The sequence below is a fragment of the Anarhichas minor genome, unplaced genomic scaffold, assembly GCF_050575085.1.
Source record: "Anarhichas minor isolate MPS153535 unplaced genomic scaffold, ASM5057508v1 ptg000030l, whole genome shotgun sequence".
Lineage (NCBI taxonomy): Eukaryota > Metazoa > Chordata > Actinopteri > Perciformes > Anarhichadidae > Anarhichas > Anarhichas minor.
In genome coordinates this window covers 3,880,016-3,901,351 of record NW_027466476.1, presented here as the reverse complement: position 1 = coordinate 3,901,351, position 21,336 = coordinate 3,880,016, and the positions used below count along the sequence as shown (strand labels likewise).

The following is a 21,336-nucleotide window of genomic DNA, read 5'->3' as shown; positions in this document are numbered from 1 at the left end:
CTGCTCATGTCCACTGTGACAAACACTTACCATTAAGCTTTTAAACCAGATCAGAACATATTTATGCTGTTGGTTGGTTTTTACTCACTCATTTAAAAAGGTCCATCTATGCACTTGTGATCAGAATTTAACAGGCAGCCAGTGATCCTTGTGATCATTATACTGGTTTACTGTCCAACACAAAGCAACCTATGCAAAAATCACAGCTTACTGAATGATACACGGATACATTTTCAGATGTATCTCTGTTTTAGTCAGCCTAATAGTTTTATTAGAATCTGGTATTTTACGTCTCGTGGTGATGCTCCACCATGCTTGTTTTTTGTTGTTGTTTGTTTCATCTGCTGGGTATTCACAGCATGCTGACAATCTGAAAAAGCCATTTTAATCCCAGTTTTGGATGGCTGATTTCAACCGTGTGCCAAATTGATCAGATCCACCTTTCCTCCCCAAACTGATCATCCATGAGAGAGGTGAAACTGGAGCAATGTAAGGGGACAGGCAATATTTTTAAAGTCAATTTTAAGCTTGAATCACTTGACACTCCATATCAGTAAACAGGTTTTGAAAAGTAAATTCTATACTGAGGAATTTCTCACTTTTAGTACATTATCTTTGTGTGAAATGATTGGGTATTGTAATTTTTCTTTCGGCTGAAAGGAGGGTCTTTTAATCTAAAACTTATACTATATACTTATACTGTATTATTTCAGCTGCCCTTTGCAAATGTAATTAATAGTTTGATAAATAGTTACGTCTAAAAGACAACAGAAGCTTGCACCCTGTTCATTAAGGCGCACTTTGCAATATGCAGAGGACTACAATTCTCCCTAATGTGTAAATTGTGGTGCACATTAGAAGTTCCATGAAGAAATTAAGATTTAAATTGCGGTACACGATTAAACAAGTTTCACCAATGTAACACTGCTATATTATTATTTAGATATGCTGTGGGAAGGGTGTTACTGTTTTTCCGAAACAAGTCAAGAGGAGGCTTCAAAGGACATATTGATATCCCTGGGGAGGCCTCCTCACACCAATTATTTCCGTACAGTCTTTTAGCAAAGTCACAGAGTTCAACTGCTCTGTCCCAGCCTCAGAAACTAAAACACTCTTAAGCTTCCCTTGTTATAATTCACATTATTTCACCTATGTGCTCTGTTGTATGAATTGTAAGGTTAAGCTCAGGAGCCTTTTAGTGTAATACATTGATGCCCCACTCAGTTGATCAGTTGGCCTTGGCTGACTTTTTGTGCTCAAGTGTCCCTGGTATTTTTCCACAGTATTTTATTTTCAAATTTAGCAAACTTAATTCCTTAGTAATGTTTTCGTTTCAAGTAAAATTAGTTGCTTATAAATATGGTATTATGAGATATTCCCACGGCTTTTAACCAGCCTATCCTTTTCTATTTTACCTTACAGATTTGAGCAGTAAAGAGCTGACTGACAGTAGCCCAGTGCCTTTCCCTGTCTTCTTGCCGGTCAACTACGAGGTGCGAGATGCTGACTACTTCTTCCTGAAGGAGGCTGGGCAGGACTTCATGAGGAACTCCAGCATGCAGAGTCACACGCAGCCCTTTGTTATCTTAAGAGCCAGCCGGCAGCCAGCTGTCAACGCCAGCTACGGCACTATGTCCACAGAGAAGCTTGTGCCTCTAGATCTGGTCCAGTCTGTTCAGCTTTTCAACGCTCCAGAGGTCTTTACCTTTAACTGGAAAATCCAGGCCTTTGTGCTGACGCCTCGGGTTTTCTCATCCAAGCCCAAAGTCCGGGTGCTCTTCTATGTTGCGGGGAGGGACTGGGGCAGGGGAGAAGGAAGTGTGGATGAGCTACCATGTGTGACAGTGTACGCTTTCTGGCAAACCCAAGAGGTGAGGGGTTCCTGTGCCATGGGAGGCGACAGAGGAACCTGCATGGCTGAGCTGGCTCCTGCACTTGGCTGGTTTGCTCCGGGGTCAGAGGGCACCAGCAGGGAGAGGCAGGACCCGACTACCGGGAACCCTGTGGAGCTGTACTACCAGGCGAAACCCAAAGTCGATGGGAAGTGTAATTCTGTTGATGGAAGTCGTTGGGGTGGCTCACAGCAGCAGACAGCAGAGTTTGTTCCTGTCACGCCCATGCAGAGGATTGGCAGCGTGCGTCTTCTGCAGGTGCCTAAAGGAATGGCAACACTTTCTCGGCTCAAGCTCGGCAATGCCATTGTCATACGGACATCCTCCAAACCGCTGAAGAAGACTGATATCGCCACCTTCTACATACTCATGGCGAGTTCTGCTCAGCTGACTAACTTCACTCTCAGGTAAGACTGTCTTCTGTTGCCTCACAGTTTATTATTATTTATTTTTTTAAGGGCTCTGCAATTTTAATGTAGTCCAAATTAATTGGTTAATAAGAATTCAATGCGGGGAATCAGTCACTAATAGTATTTTTCCTCTTACTTGCGCAAATCCTGTGCCATCAAAAATGAGGAATATTGGAGGAAATCAGATTTATCATGGATTATGGCATACGATAAGAGGTTAACCGTCTTTCAGAGAACTGGAGATTATTTGAGTTCGAGTGAGCACAGCCCGATGACATTAAGGGCTGCTTCAAGAGTGGTAGTCATCAAGGTTGACATGGATCAAATAAGATCACATGTAAGCTTATGACTCATTACTGCTCTGCTTTAAAGGGTATGCCCGGGATCTGTGGTAATTCAAAGCACTGCTACTGAATGTATGAAGATCCTGGGGATTACCAGTATATCTCAATTTAATTTAAGGCTCTGTTCTCATTTTGCAATGCAAAATGTTCCCGTTTGACTGGAGAGGAGAGCATTTGTAGTCCCATCTCAAAGCAGCAGAGTTTCCTCTGGAGGTCTCCGTGACCTCCTTGGTAATAGAAGCTAATTTTATAAAGATCATAAATGTACTCGCATAGATCCCAAAAATGAATGACTCAACCACTTGACTTTTTATCCTCTAAAGAAAAAAATGCAAAATACAAGATTCAGTCTGTTCTCATGGCTTTCTCTCAAGATGCCAGTTTATTACTTCTCTTTTCAAGGTGAAATGATGCAACATGGGAGATTGGCACCTCAAAAACTGGATGTGAATTAAATGCCTCCATTTCCCTCTCACTGCTTCATTGTTGGTTTTCATGGTCATCTGCGGCCTAATGCCTTTTATTATCATCATCCAGGCGGAGTTCAAACAGAACCACGTTGCGGAGTTCAAACAGAACCACGTTGCAGCATAGCTAGATTTGTCGAGGTTAGCTGTCAGAGCAGACAAGTAGAGATTTACGCTAACTTGATTAGAGACTGTTTTTTTATTATTATTCTAGACACTATCTGCTTTACTCCAAGCCCGTGAATAATGGACTGTCAGGAGGAATGAAATACGTTGTCTCGGTTATTCATTTGGTTTGCGTGTAGATTTCGATCATCAGTTAAGTATGTCATAAATCCTTCCATCATATGTGGTTTCACATAATGTTATGATTGGTAATCTCTGTTGCTATTTGCAGTTTATTGGATGATGTCCAGTTCAGTGTCCTGACTTAAGAACTGGTTCAACAGGAAAGTCCTTGGAGGCAGCTTGTCTGAAAGTGTATTAGTTCCTAGAAAATAGTTACAGCCTCTCCCTGTAGATTGAAAAACACTGTGGTACACAATCACTACTTCCTGGAAAATAAATAATTTGAGAGTTACTTCTGTTTTGACTTGCAAATACAGTACATGCTTCAGTGGAGGTGAGCCAGGAAGGGGACAGTCATGGATTATTAATTCCCTTTTCACCTGGTCCTGTATTCATTCACATAGACAGTCACTTAGTCAGATCAATTGTGAATGCTGGAATGGGTAAATATTGATTGAGGCAAAAGCTGTGCATGGATGGACTTGTGCTTACAGGTTTCAGAGTTGAGTCTGCAGGAGTCCTTCAACATTTCTCTCAGGTCATTCAGCTTTTCTCTGGTGTACCAAAACAAAACAAAGCAACTTAATGCTGAAGGTGTTTCATCCTGTTTTATGAGTTGTCTGGATTTCCAGGAGAATCTGAGAACTGGGAATTGCACACCTTTGAATGTATTTTTATAGGGTTGGACGATGTATTTTAATTATTTAGCTGGGTTGCCTTTTGTTCTCTCTCTACCAGTGAAGCCAAAAAAGAAATCCTGATTTCTGCTCTTCATTCTGCCACTTTTAATCCTTGCTTCTTTAATACATTTACTCAGTCAAACATGTTTCTGAACAAAAAGCAGATAGCAGAAAGATAGCATCTCCTCTCCTCTCCTCTCCTCTCCTCTCCTCTCCTCTCCTCTCCTCTCCTCTCCTCTCCTCTCCTCTCAGCTGTCATTTGGCTGGAAGATTGGTAATCTTGTTAGAAAGCTTTGTAGTAATTGAACTTGTGTGATGGTCTGTTGTGTCTTTGTAGAATGTATTGGTGACTAAACTCTAATATATATATTTTTTGCATCCAATTAACATGGAGAAATACACTCACTGTTCTTCTCACTCATATATTCAGTAACACAGCGCTACCCTCCCCTAGCTTATCAGCACATTAACAAGCCCTGCGCATCCGGTCCTCAACAGCTGTCTGTGTGCTTTATCACAGTCGGAATGTCCCATTAAGCTTTGCTTAATATTCTCTCATCAGCATGATAAACCTGTTATTGATATCTATAGCTGGAGTCAAGGGACGTACAAATTTGAGGTCGATTGAGAAATCGAAAAGCCACACCTGTCCGCTCCTGTGAAATGAACCCTTTCATTTTCTGTGAGAGTTTGATAAAGGTCATTGATAAAGTATTACAATCACACACTCATGCGTTTGGTAATTAGGTGATCCCTTTAGTGTTTGCTCAGGACGTTGACTGGCAAGAAGCATGTGCTTCTGCAAGCTTCTGAACAGCTATTAAAAGTCAGCGATGAAGCACAATAGTTTGTCTTGTTCTGTGGGTTTTATTTAAAGACAGCAGTGTGGCAATAAATAAACTAGAACTTCTGTGTTAACAGGACACCGTGTCAGTGAGCTCTTCAACTAGGGAGCCTAATCATTCATCTGTATGACAAATAGGACTTTCACATCCATTTTTAGTGCTGTGGTGCCCGCCATCTGGCAGGCATGTTGGCATGAACGGCTCCCCAACTCACTAAACTGCTCCATAAGTCCGATAAGCACGTTGCCGGTGGCTGGTCATCAGACTGGCTAAACGGTGTACATTTGCCTGCATAATTAAAGATTGCATCTGTTTCACCGGCCCCGCAGTGATGCATCCACAAAGCCAAAGACACAAATGATATCGGTGAAGCAATTACAAACCCTATGTACTGTAGCATCTCGATAGCGGGTGATGAAATGCATCTGGGCCAGGCTGAGTGGCTCATACAGAGAATACAATGTATCTTGTAGGTCTTTGATCAGGCTCAGTCTCTGTTTTACTTGACTATTTATTAGCTTTTTTGAATTTTGTCAATGTTTACTTTCCTTTGTTAGCCATGGCGCTGTGACCAGTTTGCGTGAGTGAATGAAGAGTATGTAAAAGGTGAAAGAATACTGCCACTCATGCCTTGCCTGGTCAGAAGTGAGATGGATGGCAGGTGCAGCACCTGAGAGCTGCTTTTCTCACACACTGTCAGCTTCAGTCTCCAAAGCCATCCATCTTCTCTGCCCTGGTGCCTCCCCCTGCCTGCTGCCTCCTCAGGGCCTGCTAACCAAAGCCATGGACACTGGTCCCCGCTACCAACCACTCAGAAGAAAAACGCCTCTTCCAATCGCAGGGGATTTTTTTTACACAAGGGGGGCTGAGAGAGAGAGAGAGAGAGAGAGAGAGAGAGAGAGAGAGAGAGAGGGAGAGAGAGAGAGAGAGAGAAAAAAGCTTGAGATAAGTCTTCTTGTTACTGCCACTTTTGATTAGTTAAACTCTGCTGCACGCAGCTCAATACACAGAGGTGTTTCATCACAGCAGGACATGTTATTCAGAAGTCATTACTTGTTTTCTCATTAATACACTGTGCATGCCATCCTGCTTACCTCATTGATTATGCCCGGATTACATTGCACTTACAATTCTCTACAGTCAGCATTCGTGTTGTAATTTTTTAAAGAAAGGGGAAATGCAAGTTGGTGAAGGCAAAGCACGATGTAAAGAAAATCATACTGCAATGCTTTGAGAACTATAATGCTTTACATATGAATGACATTATGATATTATGCTGTGGCTCTGGACTGAAATAACTAAAAAACTACCGTATAGATTGTAATGAAATGTGGTTGAGACATTCATGGTTTCCAGAGGATGCATCCTCATTTACTTTAGTGATCCTCTGGCTTTTCCTCTAGCGCCACCATGAAGTTCACATTTGTGGGTTTAGGTGTAACAACTGATTGGATGGTGATGCAAAACCCATGACATTCCCATCAGCCTCAGCTGTATTTTGTATTTAAGTGCTAGTTAGCAAATGTTAACATGCATACATGCTAAGGATGGTTTACACCAGATAACATTATACCAGTTGCCAAACATCAGCATGTTAGAGTTGCCCTTCTGTGCATGTTAGCATGTTTCAATTAAGCTTAAAGCTGCGGTGCTTCCTGCCAGCATGGCTGTAGACCAGTGGTTCCCAAAGTGGGTGCTTACAAATTACAACAGTCAAAATCATAAACTGAATGTTTCATCTGAGACTTCATATTATGTGGCAGAAGTCAATTTGAAAAGTGATTGTAGAAACAGAAATAATTAACATGTGCCATTCTGTTACTGCTTTCATTCAGCAATAACACGGATAACAGAGTGCAACCTCCTTCTTCTTGTCATCGCCTCAGCTTTCATCTTTCCAAACCCGAAACTCATAAAGCCTTTTTAGATCAACACTGCTTGTATTTCTCTTTGCCCATTTAGCCCGTGTTGTTGGATCTGCTGCCTATTGGGAACCCTCAGACTGATAACAATGGACTGGCCACCCCTTTCTGTTTGCTACTCTAATGCACAGTACACAGAAGAAGCTAGTTTCATTCACTATCCCAACACAGACCATGCAGCACCTACAGTTTTTGGCTCCTTTTTCTTTGATGAGAAATGCTCCAAGCCAGAGTTGGAATTCTCATTTTGTAAGTTCAGTGTGTTTCCAGAGACACGTCTGCTGCAACATAGTGGCCCATGCTGAGATCAGTGGCCACTTGAGACCTTGCTTCCAGATTACATCCTGGATGTGCAGATGTTAACAAGAACAAGGGTTCCCACTTACAGACACACGCAAATGTGTACACAAAACGTACCGCAAGTCCATTAAGTGTTCATATTATATATTTAAATTAGGAGTTAGTGCGTGTTGGTAGACTGATTTGTTTCATTGTGCTGAACAAGGTCAAAACCCTCAGCCCAAAGCGGGAGAAGTGCTCAGATTGCTGTTGCTCCCATCATAGATTACACCTCCTCAGAGACTCATAATGCGCTCAACACTGTGTTTATCTCAATGATTCAGAGATAAACCACACAGTTTTGCATGCGGATGAAAACCAAAGAATTACACGAGGTTTTTGTTCTGAAATATCTGAGATAACTTGTCTGAGCTGTTTATGAGTATTCCAGAGTTTTGAGTTTCATAGAGAAGCAATTCTAAATGAGAACAGTTCACCATATTAATTATAGGTATTGTTGCTTCCGTTGGCCTAACTTCATTACAATTCTTGTTGAAGAATATCTCATTAACATTTGACCTACTGCAAGATGGTTATGCTGCGGAAGCCCACAGGGAAGGTGTACATGTGTAGTTGCATAATGCTTATCATTTCAAAATTTGAGGCCAAGAAAAGGAATTAGTACAGTTTGAATAATGAGCACACGTGGGAATGAACAGGCTGCCTTTTTGTTGTAGGAATCCTGGATTTATTGTGATAATCTGAACAGTTTGAATGTATAAATCAAATATATTCTGTGCGAGGAAACCACATTTTAAAATATACCATACTATACCATACTGAGTGGGAACAATCTATCATAACAAATTGTCACAAGCAAATTCCCCCCAAAAAATTATATCGGAAAAAAAGTGTATAAATATGTTCGGTTATTTGTTCACGTTCACCTACACTTTAGAAAAATAAACAGTCATTGCCCAGAATCCGTTGGTTGTTAATATAGGACATTTCACATTTACCACATTCTTGACCTTTTCGTTTTTGATTTTCCACAGAGCGACAGTAAAAAAAGGTGTGACCTTTCGAACAGCGACACCCAGTAATTCTTTACTGTGGGACATCACTCTGGATATGGGTGCAGATGGAGCCATCGCTGTTATTTGCGAGAGGAAAGCTCCCATACCTGGGAAAAGGCAAGTCCGTTCTCTTCACATTACTCTGTATGCCAGTGTACAGTATATATCTATATAAATATATCTATTTCGTTGCCTCTGTATCTCATCGTGACCATATTTATAGGATTTAATTGCTATGGTTTGAATGGACAAATAACACTTCAAAGGGAATTTTACTCGTACTGTTGGTTACCAGTGACTCTAGCTGATGACCAACTCTAGCATGTTGGACATTCTCAGCATGTCCTGCTAAGAATATCCGTATGTGTCTCTGCACCTGTGGAGTAAAAGACAAACCATCTGTGTCGTGCAAGCCTTACAGCAGCTTACTGCAGATGCTCACTGCGCTGTGTCCTGGGAGGACATCTCTTATACTCTCTCAGCACAGGTTGGCTGCAGGTTATCCTGTAAAGCTGCCCCTTGTAAACAGCTATTGCTTTCCCCCCTTTATTGTCCACTTCTCGTCTGTAATCTCAAAGCTTTAATAATTTCTAAACATTTACCAGCTGTACACATCCATGCATTCCTAGTATACAGTGCCTATGACGCAAGCAGGGAAGGTTGTTGTAGCAATTCCGTGGTGAGACATTTTCAAACATAGCACTAAAACTATTGGGAAAGACATCTGCAGGCTGGTCTGATCCAACTCATTGGGCTTCTAAGAAGTACTTCACTGTAACCTCATTAAACGGGGATACATCCTTTCCCCAACAAGCAGCTTATCTCAGATGTCCTTTCATTTGCAGTTGAGTGCAATTCATTGCACATTGAGGTGAGCAGAGTTAATTTAAGAGTTAAGTCGTATAAGTGTGCGCCTCCACGGACACTTTTTTGTAAAAAAAAAAAAAAAAAGGGCATAGGACACGTGTATCAATTTTAAGGTTTACCATGTTGACCATTTTTGTTTTGTGTGTTAGCATGCTAACGATGAGAGCAGAGGGTTACACTCATTGACAACAAGTCCCTTTTGTCACAGTTTGCTCCTTTGTCCCTTCTCTTCGGCTGCATCCTGACCTCCTCAGTGACTATTCATTGCCATTTTCCTTCCCTGCTTTCTCAATTACCTGACACATCCATCTACACACCTGCTTCCACTTCCTTCATCTGCTCTGGAATTACCTGGCCCTCCACTCTCACCTTGTCACCTGCATCTAATTGTCTAATCAGTTCCTGAACATACAGGTCCACTTCCATTGTTCCTTAGCTAAATCACCAATTAGTCAACATAACAAGGATTATGCATCATTTTTTTCAGAGCACGGTGTAAATGATATGTCAGTGTACTATTAGCGTGCTAACATTTGCTAATTAACACAACTTTGTGAAACGCAAAGGAGGCCTACAGCCGAGGCTGTTCATGTCATACGTTTTCCAAGTATTGGGCAAATCAAAGTTTTGACTGAATGACTGTTAGATGAAAAATATTTCACTCAAATCCACAAACGTCAACCTCATGCTGGCAGTAAAGGAAAAGTCAGGAGAACACCAAAGTCATTAGGATTCTTCCTCTGGGCACCATGACTGGATAAGGATAGATATTTCACTCTGGATGAGTTTGTGCCTCTAGAGCAGCTAGAAAAAAAATGCTTGTAAAACTAAAGCTCTAATCTGTGTATAAATGTTTGGCATAGCTTGTAAAATGTCTGCAGCCAACTTTCCCGGGATGAAAAAAATACTAATAAGAGTAGACAATAACATTTCTCAGAGAACTTTGCTTCAATATAATCAAAAAGATTGATCCCATCACAGGGATGAATATTATTTAGATCGAAACTCGTAGGTTTGTCTGACTGACACTGACTGGTTAGAGGTCGCACAACAATAGACGCAGCTTCCTTTAAAGTGAGGCAGAACGCTGACATTATATGTGCTTCTCATTATTGCTTTGACCTCATCAAGTTGTTTTCCCCATTTGGCGTGGATTATGACATTGTTTATCACAACGCTCTTTATGGGTTAACATATTCTTTCGCTCAGTTATTTTGGCTAATCCTCTCTAAAATGTCATGAAGCTAACAGAAACCCTGCAGTGTGTGCACTGTCACAGCACTCTGGGGATTTCTCTGACTTTTTGTCTTGGCTTTAGTGAACACTAAAATTATTTGCTGTATCTGTACATTAAAGCTTTTGTTTATCCTCTGTCACAGCAGCTTGGTTTGGATCTTAATATTAACTACTCACAGACAGAGTGCCCGCCATAAACAAGTTGTTGAAGCATCATCCCCCTGCAAGCTTTGCAAGAGAGACTGAGGGCGTAAATAACATGGCAGCATCCTCTATCTTATAGATATCTGTGTTAATGCATACTTAAGAGGATATACGCATCCTTATGCGATGCAAGCATATCCTGTTTTGACGCTTGAATTCCATTATTATCTTTTAATCTCAGGTCTCGGAGCAATATGCTAAGATTATTCAATTACACTAAATCTCCGTCTTGCCCTTAATAAGGGAACATATAATGGAGCACTGAGTGGATTCAGAGAGGGGCTTTTTTTGTACTTTGTTGTTGACTTTGGAACTTAATGGAGGATTTACAAAATATGATTTGCAGTTTCTCCAACTGTTGTTGCTTTAATACAAAAAGGCGGCTGGTATGCAACACTTTAGAGGTCGTTTTCACGCAGTAAACAGGACTTACTGTGTGTCTGCACAGCCCTGACACAGATATTTATAACATATACACGCAGATGCAGCGGGTCTGATAATGTCTATGTGGGTATGTGCATGCTTATTGTGTTTTTGTCCACCAATACATCTTTTCTATAGTTCAATACAGTGCCAAGAAATAAAACCCAGGATACTAACTTGGGCCACAGGAGGAAATTGAATCCATAGCTAGGACACTCTGTTCTCTTTGGCATCACTGAGAGGCCATTAGAAGTTACAAAGGCTTATACTTTGTTGTGTATGCAGGATGCCGCTGTCCTCGGACCACCTTTTATTCCGTTCACATTAACAGAGAAATTCAGCTCTATTCTTTTTGGATTTAGTTTGTGAAAATGCCTACAGATGCAAAGCCCTCCACTAAACAAAGAGGATTGGGTCTTGTCGCAACTACTGGGATCACATCCCTCGACATCCCTCGCCTGAATTTTGAGCTGGATATCTCTAAATATCCAGTCTCAAGCTTCATTGGGTTTCTTTTAATCGTCCCAAAAGTTTCATAAATATGAAATAATTGCAGTCTGAGGGACAGTATACAGTATACATGAGGTGTGTATGGTCTGCAGTTCATTGCAGCTTATATATTACATTCATTATGTGCATCATACAGTAAATGAGGTGTTATTGATTGTGAGGAATTTAAGTTGTAAAGCGCTCCTAGCGATGGGTATTATGTGTTACAATATGTTTACTTGTAGAAGGTTTAAACTAAAGGGAGAGTTATTGAATTTGTTGTGCACTGTGAGAGAAACCAGAGAATTTATGACACTGCCATTAAGTCAGAGAGAGGGGGATGTTGCTGAAGAGTTTCTGAGCACAGCCTTCAAGAAGGGGGGTGAATTGGTCAAGGAAGTGGCCGACTGAAGTCCGAAGGGTTCAGCCAATCACTGAGCTGATCGATGGGCTAAGTAATGTGTAATATGAGACATTTCAGAGACTTTGGAGAGACAAAGAAACTGTGAATCCCCGGAGATAATCAGACCTCATCTGGACCATGAGGCGGACACACCAGTCTGTCGTGTGGTGCGGATCGGGCCTCTATTTCATGAAATATTACTATTGATAGTGTAATTCAGTTTGTAACTGCATTTGCTTTTGTTAGTATATTAAATTCCTTTTGATTTAAACTTCAACCAGCTGATTCGGCCCTGCTTAATGATGGAAGAAAGAGAGCAGGGGGGGGGGGGGGGGGGGGGGGGTGGGGGCTGCCTCTTCTCCTCTGAACAAGGAGGGGGGCTTTTTCCTTTACCTTTTGTTTGAGAAATTTTGAACATAACAGATGCATTCTGAGCTGTCAATATGTCGCAGCAGCAATGTCACCACATCACATTTGGTTGCACATTTGTTGGTTGCACATTTGCCCTCTGGTCAGGGCTTTAAGTGATTAAACATTATAAAGTTTGGTTTTGGTCATCCAGGCTGATAATGTGTCCCTTCCGTTATCCATTTTCACATATGATCACATAGATTTGTCTGCACTGAGAGCAATGAGCCACAGGCTGAGGTGCAGGATACACTGCGGTATAATCACTGCACCTTTCGTCAGACATTTATCTCAACAGGAATTTAACGTGTGCCGAGATAATTGCAAACCCCAATGGTGAAATAATCCTATCAAGTATCAGTGGCTGGCTGTGATGGAGAGATTCTCTCTTTCTGTTGCTAATTTGCATTACCAAGAAGTTGGGAAAATTAGATCCCTCACACATTGAAAACACAAATGTGGCACTTCTTCCAGCGAATGATGATAACATAATACGACAATGGGGAGCTGCAGTAACATCTATTTCACAGTGTGTTGTTTTGATGATTTGTATTTGCATATCAACTTTAGTAATAATATGTAGACTGGTATGACTGCATGCAGGGTTTGCATATCTGATACTCCTCCTGCTTCCCATTCAGGCTTGAGAGCAGTCTGCTGGAGGTGCTTCAGATGGACTTTGAGGTGGAGGAGCTGAGCAGTCCTCTCGACAGTCAGGTGATCATATGGAGGCTGGAACTACCATCTGATTCCAAAACTGTAGCCAAGACTGAAGGAGCCATGATGATCTATACTACTCAGAGAGACTTTGTTGGCCTGGCCCCTCTTGTAATGGTGAGTTAGCTGACAGCTCTCATGTCACACCTAATCATTGTTAAAACCAACATCAACGTTACTGACAGCAGCGTTTCCAATAACGCCAACACCATCCTTTTGAGCGTTGATGCATGAAAATATCACAAAATGCACTTTGCTCTGATCCATTCGTGTCTGGTTTGCATACACAAAAGGCTGGATATGCTTTGGATTGTTTAGAAAATGGGTTCTATTTCGAGCAGAGACTGACCTTGTGTTGTTGACTGTCAACTAGCTGATGTGTCTCTTCTGTGTTGTTCTGCTCCGTTCTGGCGTACAATAGCCTATGTGGTCATCCTCTCCTCCTAACAGCTGCTTCATGCGCTTCTATTTTGGTGCCGCGGGCCTCTTTATCATGCTACCTCTATAATTAATCCATGATATAATCCCCACCACTAAATACGAAGCACTACACAAGAGTTTACACCACTTTAAATCACAATATTGAGTTATGTGTCACCTGCGGCCGGTGACTTCTTAGTACGCCATTGTTTGCAGGAATGACAATAACAACCTGTCCCATAATACACTCAGACCACCTTTTTTCCATTTCTTAGCATTTATTCCATCAAATATTTTTGATAAAATATGTACAATTAAAAGTCAATTTTTATGCTATATGTTTGGGCAGCAGTTTACTTGCTCTGTATGTCCAGTCTGCCGCATATCCATCATACTTGTGCCTGAGTGCCCGACGTTATGAGGATACGCTACACAGTATCCTGATTCGTGAATTTGACATGGTTCATCTCTCTTTTGGATTAGAAGCTGACCTCAGGCAGAGGGCCAAACACGAGGAGATTTGATGGTTGGCTCGAGGGGACATTAGCGCTGACTGATCACTCTTAGCTCAGCTCTGTGAACTCCATCTAGTGCTGCTGCTCAATACTTCTGTATAATGGCGAAAGCCTCCCTGACACAGGCTTCAGATCTGTATTTTTTAACTATATTTTAATGACAAAATGATGTTCAGATATTTCAGCTTCATTTAAACCAATGTTACAGTGGACAGACACATATCCATCTGCTTCATTTTCGTACTGTGGCCAAGTGTCTCTTTAAATTAGGTTCAACGGATCATTCACAGAACTTGACCTGGCTGCGCTCCACTGCTCTCGTACAAATTTACCACACTTATCCATCTGCTCCATTTTCATACTTTGATTTTCCATGCGTGCATACAAAATGCATGTCTGTACAAACACACACCGAGTGAGACAGAAATATACTACCACTATACAGTACTAACAATAATTCCTATCAATTACAATTTTTATAAAAACGCTTCACCACTTGAAGCCACTTACCATGCAAGTCGCTGGACTCAGGGACACTCGGACAAGGGGACGCAGGGATTGATAAGAGATTGATTGCGATAAGGGGACCACTCTGCTCTACCTGCCACAGCAGCCCTATTTAATAACACTTTGAGCATGAAAGAACAGGCTGTACTGTATATATGCAGAGGTTATTTTTATTCCATTTATTTAGATCATGTTTGAGCGGATATGACAGCGTTCTGAGGGATATACCTGTGCAGAAAAGTCCAAGATTAGCTTTCTATTCCATGAGGTGACCTGGCCAAAGGGAGACTGGCCTTCTCACCTTATCAGGATCGCTGAGTCACACTTCATCGCCCCCGTCTCCTCCTGCCTTCCTCTACTTGCACCCCAAAGTGGTCCATATCCCAAAATAACTTTTTGCACTACATGAAATCATTAGCCAAATGTCTAAAATGTTAAATGAAAACAAACCAAATGATTGCATGTTATTTGTTGTCCGATGGGACTAAGAAATATGTACTGACTTGATGGCTGGTTTCCCTGGCCTCTTCGTAGGACACAGAGATCCTGAATACCGCTGTTCTGACTGGAAAGAAAGTGGTGATGCCTGTGAGGACAGTAGCCGTGGAAGAAGATGGAGTGGTCACTGATGTTTCTGACTACACAGACTGTAGCTCTGAGGATGAAGATGTACTCAAGGTAGGATTTACTCCTCCTCCTCCTTTGATACCCGCCACTACATATTGTAGAGGAAACAATAACTTTCAGATTTTTTGTTTCTTTTGTTTCCCACATTTCAGTGTTTATATCGTAGCATTTTTAAAATCATTTAATTATGGGGATGTAATGATTATGAAAAGTTAAGAGGTGAAATTGCTGTTTCTTTTGTGTGTGTGTGTTTTTTTAAACACTTTTTATACTCGACCTTAATCACTTTCGCTGCAGAAGTATGGAGTGAAAAATGTTAAATCACTACTGGTAAATGGTTAACTGAGAACAAAAGCTTTACTAGCAGCCATAAATGGAAGAATGTGAGACATTTGTGTCTTGTCTGCCCACCCTAAAGCTCCCAGGCAGGAGGGCAATTTAGAGTGGCTGTTAAAAAAAGGCTCCATCGATGCAGGGTCGGTTATATGTTTGATGGTAAGGACAGATGCAGACAAATAAGTTGTACCAAAGTCACCCCGGCTCCCCGTCTCTTTTCCACACAGTAAAACAAACTATTAGCTGGGCTCCGACAACATCGGCCATCAATCTCCCGACAATGAACAACCACTGAGCTAAATCGCTCCCCTCAAATGACCTCAGTCTGCCACTGTGCTCCCATCCAGTGACTTGTCACTTTTGTCCTGTGAACCTGAGCACGGCTAAAAAGCCAACTTTGATTATTGATGAAATTGAAAGTCAGGCCCCTGAATGCTCCGGTCAGAGGCTGTAAGGATATTGTAGACAAAGAATAAAGACATGCAGTGGACTACAGGCCAGCTAATGTTTTTTAATTTGTTTTTAACTAGTCAAATATGTCCCACAGCACATGAAGCAAACAACAAATGTCTCGGCTAATAATGTAGTCTTCTGTTCAGTGTTGCTCCATGAGGATATCCACAATACAGTGTATACAGTAAGTGCTCATATGTATTGAGTCCTGATGGGTGTCAGTTGTAACAAAAGTAGGACTACATGAGGATGTCAAGAGGCTGGACTGAATCATTCTTTTCAACCCCGCAGTGTAGCCGTCTTCGCCGTTCTAAGCCTACAGTATAGCTTTCAGTGTATTTGCTGACCAGAGAGCAGCTTCAGTCACAAATATTCCTTTAATCTTCTTAATCTAAAAGCTTGACTCGGATATCTTTTCTCTTCTGGTGTGCCTGAAGAGTATCAAATGTGCTAGTAATAGATGGGGAAGGATTTATCGAGAATGTTTAGCTCATGTGACAAAACAAAAGCAAAAGTCTAATCTGTCGTGATGGAAAGCTTTTTCCGATGTGCATGAATGATGGAGAGACTTACAACGTGCATACATAAGCATTCTCTTTAATCAGTTCAGGATTGAAGTATTGACACTTGAACATTTTAAGCAGGGATATATTGAGCATAGATGTGTACTTAGTTGATTAATCAGGACTTTTTATGGCGTCGAAAGTTGACAAAATTGACATCAAGCCTGAACTCGATGTAACTGGTGAACGTAATTTGCCCCTAATTCATATTCAAAACTTATTTAACTTGTTTTTTTTGCACAAGGAAACTATTGTCACAGTTGTGTCAGTCGAGCGTGCATTTCAGGATTTCTTTAAATTTCTTTCTGCCCGTCTTTCATACTGTACCCAGTGATGAAAGTCAAATCCCATTTTAAACAAATATCTATTTTGACACCAAAAACACTCGAGGGATATTCTGGGAGGCAAAATGAGATTGTGACAAGGATGAGTGGGCGGATGACACTTTCAAATGGCATTCCCTTTGAACTGATGCTTCAGAATATTATTTGAACATGGCTCATGGAAGTTCACTGGAAGATGCCTCTCTGAAAAGGCAGAAAAGAGCAACGTGTCTTAGATCACGGATGACTGGTTGACTACCTCCACACCAAAAAAACAACAACAACTCGAAGACGACTTCACTGGAAGTAAATCAGTCCTCGTCTATTGTTCCATGCTTGCATAAGAAATTTTCTATAACAACCGCTCAGGGGCTTCAGCGTTGTAAATCTGCTGTTTGGATATATATCAAACATAGGATTATTCGCAGGGAAGAGGGCATCTCAGCTAACAGCGAGGATGACACATAGTGATGTGGTCATTCTAAAGCTTAAGCTCTGGTCATGGGTGCAGGATGACTGATGCTCAGACGCACTGTCACAAGATGTCCCTGGGACAGCACATCTCCTCGCGAACTGTTGGGTTCACCCTGATGAGCATGCAAATCATTGCTATTTGTATTCCTCTGAAGGCTATCTGTCAAAGTCACTAGGTTTGTTTCTCCCCTGTGCACTTCCAGGGGCTGGTGACTGAATTGCAATGCTGCGTTAATTATCCAATTTGTTAAAAGCAGTGGCTGTAGAGAGGACCGAGGAAAACCTCCTGACTCGTGTCTTCAAAATGTCCATGAGATCTCTGAGCAGTCGCCCCAAACTTGCCAGGGTCACCTTTGAAATCACGGTGTAATGAATGCATTTGGCTGTGAAGGAGTGATGTTCAGTACTGCACTACATGATATTTAGATTAACATAAAATTGCAATGCTGCCTCTTCCTAACGCTTCGGACCGGTGATCATCGCAGCAGTTTATTACAGCTAGCTGACATTAGTGTGGTAACACATGCAGTGCAAAACTGCTGCAAGGCCATTTGTTGTTGTAAGAATGGCCTATTTGTTAAAATAGTGACTTTTATGAGAATATTTGATTATTTCTTGTCATTGGTTAGATGACTAACTATCTAACTATCTCCTTCATGGACAACAATCTCATTCTGAGTTTGATGTAGACTGTTTACAGAAGCGTACTATACAAACTCTTTGATATTACAAGGGAAATTAAAATGATGACATTCATTTTCTGATGGATTGTTCCCTTTATATATCATCTCTTTCCATCCAGGTGTCAGACAGGTGCGACTATGTTTTCGTGAATGGCAAAGAGACGAAGGGCAAGGTGAAGTTGGTGGTGAACTTTACCTATAGCTACCTGAGTGCTCAGCTCGAACTGAACGTGTGGATGCCCCGACTCCCTCTCCAGATTGAGGTGTCTGACAACGAGCTGAGCCAGATCAAAAGCTGGAGGGTACCCATACTAACCTCAAAAAGGTGAGACACACAAATAAACCACTTATTTATCACAACAACTCACCTTATTTGGTTTCTAGATGGGATTTCCAGAAGCGTCCTTGAGCCCTTACAAATCCAAATCATATCTTTCCCAAGGGTTTAGGGATTTGATTCCATTATATAATGTGTTGCAGTATCTCAATGTGATCTAATCAAGCAAAGAGACAGGTTTGAGTGATTGGACAATAGCAGGTCAAAGCATTTACCATGTGACAGGTGTGACTTCACATGTGTTTTTATTCTCATGTCCTAGACCTGGCTGGAACAGTGAAGAAGACAGGAAGGGAAAGGGCTGCATGCTGCAGTTTCAGCACGCCCTGGTGCGGGTGCTAACTCACTTCGTGGCAGAGCAGGCAGACCCTCGGGATCCTAAGGCTTATTTCCTGGGCTCCGATTGGCAGGTGGATGTCACAAGGCTGGTTCGATACTTCATGAAGGTGGAGGACCCTCGAGTGGCTAGGCTGCAGGCAGGAAGGGTGCTGTCAGGACGAGACCTCGGGACCACCACCATCCAGGTAATGAACTGAACTACTGTTTGCATAAAGGGCTAGATGGGGTAGTTTCCTTTTGTTTTACTTTGAAACTCATGAACTGAACTTGTCCTGGCAAAGAAATAAAGGCTGAGGCCCCCCTAATTCATTTACTGTGTCTGATAATGTTTGTGACAGGTGTTTTCTCCACTGTCTGACGCAATCTTGGCTAAGACAACTATCAAAGTCGTGGATGACAAAGTGACTATCACAGATTTGGGGGTCCAGCTGGTTGCAGGCCTCTCCATGACTTTACAGCTCAGTACCGGAAGCAATAGGGCCATCCTGGCTACCACAAGCACTCAGGAGTTTCTACAGACCCCCAAACAGGTAACCATTGAATCTGAAACTGAATCCATTGAAATGTCTAAAAGATGAGCAAAAGCACAATTACAATTTCTCCTGTTTTCTCTTCTTTCAGGAAGCTTTGGTCAGTGCCTGGGTGCAGTTCAGTGATGGCAACCAGACTCCTCTTGACATTTATAATCCGGCTTTCTACAGAGTGACGGTGACATCTCTAGATCCGGGGGTGGTGTCAGTGCAGGGCACTCTTCCCACTGTGGTCGCAGAGGGTGAGGGCGAGGGAGTCCTGGTCAGAGTCGAGATGTCCATCTGCGAGTCATGCCAGAAGTCCAAACGCAAAAGCACAGTGGCAGTGGGCAACGGCAGCCTCAAGGTCAAGTTTCAAGTGAACAGTCGGCGCCCAGACGGCAATTACAGCAGCACTGTTAGCAACAAGGACAACGGCAGTGACTATGGAAACGATAGGGAAGAGGTGGGCAGCGAGAGAAAGCAGAGGGAGCCGTCCTACGGTCCTCCGCCACGCAGCTCAACCTTAGATAGAGAGGAGAGTGCAATGCAGAAGATCACAACCACGATCAAATCTACAGAACAAACCTCCATCACCAGCGGCAGCCTCGGAGGAGTGGGTAAGACTGGCAATTCAGGAAACCCCGGCAGTCCTACCAGCTTGGTGAATATCAGCATGATGAACAGCCCAAGTGACGGCAGCAAAGCGTACGGCTTAGACAATATGATAGTGGAGGATATGAGCAGTGTTAGCTTTACCAGCACTGTGAAGGCCCCTGGGAACCTTGTGAACTATAACTTCCCCAATAAGGCGGAGGTACCTGGGCAGGAGACAGAGGAGGTAGAAACTGGTGGTGAAGAAATGTTGGCCAACAGGCCGCTCACAGACTTGGAGATTGGCATGTACGCTCTGTTAGGCGTCTTTTGCCTGGCCATCTTGGTTTTTCTGGTTAATTGTATCTCATATGTAGTCAAGTTCAGGCACAAGAAGCCTCCCTCTCATGGCCAGGAGCCCACAGGGCACAGGCATGACTGGGTGTGGCTCGGCACAGACGCTGAGCTGGTGATGAGCGTGCCAGGCAGTCCTGTCCAGCAAGACTCCCGGACTACAACCACCGTCATAGACATTGGGCCTGATAAGACTTCCTCTCTGTCCAGGAGGCCCAGTTGCCTAGCCTCCGTCACAGACTCACCCCTCAGCTGCATGGGCTCCCTCAGGAGCAAACCTATGCACACCGAGTCCCTCCACTCGCCCACCAGCAAGAGAAAGAGAGTCCAGTTCACGACCTTCTCCACTCTGGAGCGCCAGCATTCGCCACATCTCCCGCCCAGAGAGAACGGCTATGGCATCCACTGGGTTGGGAAGCAGGACAGTTGTGAGGAGGAACCCCAAGTGCCCATGACAGAGGCTGGGGACCAGTTATAATACAGAGCCTGATCAGACCTCACATGTACAGTAGACGTGGCTTTGATCACCTCAATGCCTTTGTCAACAATAACTGTCTAGAATATGTGATTTTGGAATTTCCCCCCTTCTACATTTCATTACCTATCAAGGCCTTTTACATGTACTGTATATTATTGTTAATATTAGAGTGTGGATGCGTGGTAGATGGTTGACCAGATGGGAGTCTTATTTACACGTTTAAAGCCACCAAATGTTAATGATGCATGTGGATATCAACTTCTCTACATTTTTTTGTACTCACTTGCTGGTATACACACTACAAAAACACACTTAATAAGTATCCCAAACAACAAAAACAATTCATTATTTACCAGTTATAATACAAAACTCAGTCTGACGTATATGGGTTTCACCAAGAATGTGGCTTTGATTCAACATTCTTCTAACTGAAATGGATGTGCTATTATGCAATATCCAAGACCCATTTCTTTGTATATTTATGTCGAATTTTCATTTTGTTTTTCATTAAAACACTATGGTCTTGAATATTTCCTTTTACTTTTTTCTGCTAAGTACCTACTTTAAAAAAAAAAAAAAGAAGAGGCATATGATCTCTGATAACAGTATGCATGCAAGTTATTGATGTTCATCAATATTTTGTGTCATGCTTAATTTTACAGTTGCAACAAAAACATTGCATACTGCAAAGCTTCTGAGAGAACATTCCCCAGCCTGCTGCCAAAATCAACCTTTGTAACAGCAAATTACAAGAACCCTTTGCTGCCCTTTAAACCAATTGAGTTTTTGCAGAGCCCCTTGAATGTGTGCAAAAAATAATTTGGTAGCATACAGACTGGAACAGTCTTAGCGAGAGTAGATAAGCTTATCCACT

The 21,336-nt window shown here is 42.2% G+C and overlaps 1 protein-coding gene across 1 annotated transcript; it reads left to right on the top strand.

Moving 5' to 3' along the window:
• The first annotated feature begins 464 nt into the window (after positions 1–464).
• Positions 465–20,984, top strand: LOC142964593 (transmembrane protein 132D). The gene is made up of 9 exons (XM_076104988.1): positions 465–489; positions 1,423–2,299; positions 8,183–8,324; positions 12,882–13,067; positions 14,927–15,070; positions 17,971–18,176; positions 18,451–18,712; positions 18,866–19,057; positions 19,149–20,984. Exons 1-9 carry the CDS (start codon positions 465–467, stop codon positions 20,460–20,462), a joined length of 3,348 nt encoding a protein of 1,115 aa, XP_075961103.1. The 3' UTR covers positions 20,463–20,984.
• The last annotated feature ends 352 nt before the right edge of the window (positions 20,985–21,336 follow it).